Raw genomic sequence first — 6,126 nt, 5'->3', positions numbered from 1 at the left:
AATCATTAACTTTTTTTTTTAAAACGTCCATAATGAATAAATTATTTTATATTTATTTTAGAGTGAAATACCCAATTAAATAGTAAATATGAAAAAATAATATTATTTTAAAGATAAATAACTACTTTATTAGAGGTGAGATTTGAGTAAAAATACTTTATATTTTTTAAAAGATGGAGTATGTATTTAATTTTTTAAAAAATACTACATAAATTTGATTGTATGACTAATAAATTTAAAATATAAATAAAAATTTAAAAGAATATATCAGGAATAATAACTGTTAGTTATAATTTGATGGGTGAAAATAAAAAATTAAAAGCAGGAAGTATATTAATATTTTATAACTCTTAACTATTGATTTTAAGAAATATTAGTATAAATTTTAAAAATAAAAAATATTTATAATTGAAGATAAAATAAAGAAAAATAATATTTTTTACTTTAAGATATTAAAATAATTTTTTAATATTTATTTTTATTTGTATTCTTAAAAACTAAATCTAGTTGTATACTAAATAAATAAATAAATAAATAAATAAATATATATATATATATATATATATAATTTTATAGGCAGCATACCATTGTAGAATTTTTTTTATTTATTTTAAAATTCTATATCCTGCTACCTCATCGTTCAGTGGGCTGCATCAACGATACACTCAGATAACTCATCTCCAAAGATTTGTCGTTTGGTTAATACATAACTCTAATAATTTCACTAACACATATAAGTAAGTACAGGGGATGTATCCATTCTACTACGTCATCAAGCATGCAATTTCTTCTCTTACAATTTGAGGACAAATTTCCCTACTTTTATAATTTCATTCATCTTAGATAAAGAATTATTTCTCATCCAATTAAATATTAATTCATCCGCGTTTCTTAACCTACCAAACAAGGGGAACATGCCTCTGTCTAGAGCTTGAAATATGTGCAACGTCGGACTGCTTGTTAAAGTATTTTATTGTGATGAACCTGAAATATAATTAAATATTAAAATTAATGATAATAGATTCTGATGATATATAAAAAAAATTGTGTATAATTGATGCAATAGAAAATTAATGGCTTATGGAGCCATGCTTATTGCCTATCTATGGTACCGTGTTCGATCAGCACTCAGAAATAATTTTTTTTTTTCATTTTAGTTTGGTCTGAATTAGAATTACCATTATACCCTTCACTTTATTATTATTATTATTATTGTTATTGTTATTATTGTTATTATTGTTTCTCTCCCTTCCTGGATATATTTCCTATCGGCAGAACCAGGGAATTCCGGAAAAAAATAAAAATAAAAATTGAGACCCTCCGATCCTCTCTTCTCTTCGGCTTCTTCCTCCTATCACTCGCCGGCGACCTTGAGCGCATTGTCCGCCGTCACTGGAGCTATAACAGCGTTCTTCCTTCTTCTGGTTCGCCAGTGATGCCAGGACTTCCGTTCTCCTCTGTTTCTCGTCACTCGGATCCTATTCTTTTCCTCTGTTCGTGCTGCCGCGGGTTGGGTGTTAGGATCTTCTCCTAATTCGTCTGCTCAGAATCTTCTCCTCTTCCTCAGTTCTGTCATCAGTCTCCTTTTTTTCTTCGATGCTCATCGCTCAGATTCTTCTGGTTTTGCATTGCTGCTGTTCTGGTATGGCTGCTGGGAGTTTCACTTCTCTGCCTCCATTCCTTATGTGTTCAGTTGGTAACTTGAATTTCCCCTCTTCTCTACTGACGTTGAGTTTTGTGTGTATATATGTTCAAGTGGCTGAAATTTTTAATCTTCTCTTCTCTTCCTTGTTTGGTCGGTGTGCATGAAATTGGGCTGGGTTTCTGAAATTTTGCTTCATTGTTAAATGTGCTAACAAGTTTAAATTGAATATTAGGGAGCTTGCTTGATGTTAGGTAAATTTATCATAAGTTCCGGTGGTCGTGTCGTGTGATTTTTCAGTATAATGACCGTAAATGATTGGGTACCGTAGCAGGGGGTTTGATCATGTTAAATACTTAGGTTTAAGAATGTGATTTTTAGTAGTTAATTTCTCTCATATTGGTTAATGTAAGAAGAAGAAGTTAGATTTAAATTTCTCGAGCTTTCCTTCTTAAGGATTCTAGGCCAAAGAGTGTGAATTGATGATTGAAGTCGCAAAAATTGTTTTCCCCTGTTGCTGCTGTTTGTGACTATATGTATAAGTTTATGAAGGGGAAACTTGCTTTTAGTTGAAATTTATAGTAATAAAAAGAATGAGATGATGGTGTGAATTTGAGTTTTAATTGAAAATGATTGGACTACTGATATTGTAAGGTTTTAGGAAAGTTAAAATTTAGAAGGAAAAGATTAGTACTACTTTAATAATTAATGCTCATAAGATATTCAATAAAATGTTTGTTAGGTTGGGAGAGTTTTGCCTAATCTTGTATTTCTTGAAATTTCATCAAATTTTTTGGAAGACAAAAATAGTTTGAATGCTATTATCTTGTGAATTGAGTTTAGTATTGTATAGAAATTTGATTATAAAGATAATGTGGCTTATTATATTTATTCAACCTCTAAATGTTTAAAATGAAAACTATGGCTTTAAGTTAGATGTTGGGAAGAGAGTGCATATATAAATAAATGCATTGTTTATTTAAATTTTATGTTGGCGGAATACTATAGCTCTGTGTGCTAGAGAGAAATTCGAAAAAAAATGAATATCTATTGGGGATTTATAAAGTAGAGTCATAGTTAAAAAAGTTTATTCTTCTTGTTTAGGTAATAGAGTAGTTAAGGGGGAATTGAGAGAAGCGTACTTTAGAAGAGATAAATTATTGTCTTAAACACAGGTAAGTGGACAGCATCCTAACTGATTTTTTCAATCAAAATTTCATTTACTAAAACATTACGTTTTTCTCCAAATCATTTTAATAGAAATAATGTGATTATTAAATATTTATTGATTAAAATTACTTTATTTTGAGAAATTAGCTTTATCAAATTTAAAATGCTATTTGGACTTTGATTATGAGATTTTTATTCTATTAATTAAAATAAGTTTGAACTTTGATTATGAGATTTTTATTCTATCAAATATTGGATTGATAAAGAGGATGATTCATGCTAGTTTAACTTTAAAAATGAAAACTTTATTCATTATTAATGATTTTCTTGCATATTTGCAATTTGATTTGAAAGGGACTTATTTTTATAAATTAGATTATTTGGTGATTTTACATCTCATTGGTTTTCATTCACTAATTTATGTATAATTATTTATTTTATTTATTTATTTTCTTGAAATCACGCAACAATAATATTTGACTTAAAAGTTTAGTGGTTTAAAATTTTATTTAAAGTTATATATAGATATTTTATTTTGAAGTTTACCAAATTTTTATGAAAATCATTTTCTCCAACTTACATAAATGCTTCAAACTTTTCTTTTATTCATATTCAATTGTTTATTATTGGAACGTTATTCACTGAAATTATTTTTGATCTCAGATAGCATAACTGGTGATCTACCTCTTGTTGATCTTTGTGGGGCTCGTTGTTGAATTAATGAAGAAACCTTTTGAGTATATCTTTCTTTTGTTATAAATGTTTAATTATGTACTATACTTTAAAATTATAATTACGTGCTCTACATTAATAATATATAAGATTTTGATATGTTAGCTATTTGTCTATTTGTTGTGGAGGAGCAGAGCTCCGAATTCCTAATTTGGGTTGTATATGGCTGTTATAGAAACTTTAAAAAGCCTTATTTTTTTAGGGAGATTTTGATGGATTTTTTTAACACAAAGTTTAGAAATTGTTTATTTATACGAAAATGTTATAATGATTTTTTATCCTATTTCAAATGAATTAAAATATTATATTAAAGTTTTCTTGATCAAGGTTTAAGGGGTATATGTTTGTGCATATATCCGTGCCGGTCATGTCTAATTTTTGGGGCATGACATTTATTTTTTTGGTTCATATTTTTAAAATTAGGATAATTTGGTACAAAATGACTTATAAGCTTGTAAAAACTGAGCTCATGTTTAAAGCCTACAAAATTAGGATACTTTTTATATTTTGGGATGAAAATTAGATTTTATAATGTGTTTATAATTTAAATTTAAGACTTCTTTTACTTATTTTCGATGTTATAACAATTTAATTTATATTTTATAAAATAAATATGCAATATTATAATATTAAATTTAATTTTAGTCAAAAAAATAAAAGAGAGCTTTTTGGTCGAGCTTGAAGTAACGGTCAATCTTGAAGTGAAAAAAAAAAAAAAAAGACTCCTGAACTTGAGCCACCATTAATAGCCAAAATACGTCCTTCTCCCAAATCCCAATTCTACCTGCATTCCTTTTGATAAGTACCAGTTAAATATTTTACTTAAATTAAGCAAGGTAATTAAAATTAGTTGATTGTTAAAAGTCTTAATTATTTAGAATTACCCGTAAGCGAGTAAGAAAGAAAAAAAGAAAAGAAAAGTCTTTTAATTTCTCACCAAAAGCTGCATTTTTTCTAAATTCGTCATAAATATTACATCAAATTTTATTCAAAAAATGTATTAATAATTAATGGAAGGAGTTTTAAAAATATGATCGGAAGGTGTAGTAATTATCTACTGTTAGGCAAGTTCGTTCTAATTACACTCTAAAGGAATGTGATTTAATATAGTAATTATCTACTGTTAGGCAAGTTCGGTCTAATTACACTCTAAAGGAATGTGATTTAAAGATAACCTTTTACAGGATAAACTCGGTTAATGCTGCCAATCGTATTTGTCGAAACTTACAACGGTTACTTCATCTTACGCCCTTAGATTTGAATTACTCTAACACTATATAAAGTCCCACGTGCATTCAGTAAAAACAAGTCAAGCAGATTCCATCTGAAGCATTAAATTCAAACTAAGCCATGAAGATTCCATTACTGTCACTGATCCTTCTCTTTGTTGCCTTGAGCACGAAGCCACTGCTCGGAGCCGCCGCCAAGGCACCGGAGGCGGTGGTTGACACTCTTGGCAAGAAGCTCCTAGCTGGCTCCAATTACCATATCATCGCAGCTGACCCTTCCCAAAACGGCGTCGGGATTACGGTGCCAAGCTCCGGCGAGTGCATTCTTCATGTCGTGGTCGCACAGGATCTGGGCCTTCCAATATCGTTTACTCCAGTTAACCCTAAGAAAGGTGTGATACGTATATCCACTGATCTCAACATTCAGTTCAATGCAGATATAGACTGTCCCCAGTCAAGTGTGTGGAGGCTTGACGACTATGACGGTTCAACTAAACGGTGGTTCATAACGACCGGCGGTTCTGTGGGAAACCCGGGATGGCAAACGGTTCGGAATTGGTTCAAGATTGAGAAGTTTGAAGATGCTTATAAGCTGGTTTATTGTCCGAGTGTGTGCGGTTCTTGCCAGGTTCAGTGCAAGGATATTGGGTTGTATAAAGATAAGGTTGGGTTCAAGCGTCTCGTTCTCAGTGATAAGCCTTACAAAGTTCAGTTTCAGCAGCAGGCCTGAAGATGAACATCCTCCGATAGCATATATACTTGAGAATGATGTACTGTTTGTAATCCTTAAAGGATCGATATCACTGATCCTTTGCTTCACTAGGCTATGGAACTTGGGTCCTGAAAAAATATAGACATAAATAAAAGCTTTTCCTTTTATTAAACTTACATATCTTTTTTTTTTTGACATATCTTTGCAGCTTATTAACAAGATTTATATATAGTGACACATTTTATTTCACGCGTCTGATTTACTCAATGTTCATTTAAATCACATGGTAAGAGAGGGCTTGATCTTAGGAGCTTCGAGAGTACTTGGTAGCTGAGAGGTTATGATTCACTAAAGCTCAGGATCATGGGTAGCCTCTTATATTATGAGCTGCACTCTGTAAATTAAATGGTGGTCTTATACTGTTGAAGTGATTCTTTCATGTCGAATTTGTGCTTAAGAACCTGTGTGACAGAGAAAGAGAGAGCGGGACTGCGCCAAGTGAACAAACAAAGCTTATGAGTCGTTGGGATCGAAATTGTTTGGATTTGAATGTTCTCTGCACTCTCTCCTTCAATATTGGGAGAGCTAATTACATTGTTCAAAATTATATATATATCAATAATATGTTTTTTTAATTTAGT

General features: G+C 30.5%; 1 protein-coding gene across 1 annotated transcript; it reads left to right on the top strand.

The window, feature by feature from the left end:
* The first annotated feature begins 4,688 nt into the window (after positions 1–4,688).
* Positions 4,689–5,618, top strand: LOC129304763 (miraculin-like). The gene has a single exon (XM_054944551.1). It carries the CDS (start codon positions 4,895–4,897, stop codon positions 5,501–5,503), a length of 609 nt encoding a protein of 202 aa, XP_054800526.1. The 5' UTR covers positions 4,689–4,894; the 3' UTR covers positions 5,504–5,618.
* Positions 5,619–6,126: the final 508 nt, after the last annotated feature.

The sequence above is a fragment of the Prosopis cineraria genome, unplaced genomic scaffold (assembly GCF_029017545.1).
Source record: "Prosopis cineraria cultivar Desert tree isolate PC_DT_omini unplaced genomic scaffold, ASM2901754v1 PC1, whole genome shotgun sequence".
Taxonomy (NCBI): Eukaryota; Viridiplantae; Streptophyta; class Magnoliopsida; order Fabales; family Fabaceae; genus Prosopis; species Prosopis cineraria.
Note: the sequence above shows the minus strand (reverse complement) of the source record. Positions and strands in the feature narration are given on the sequence as shown.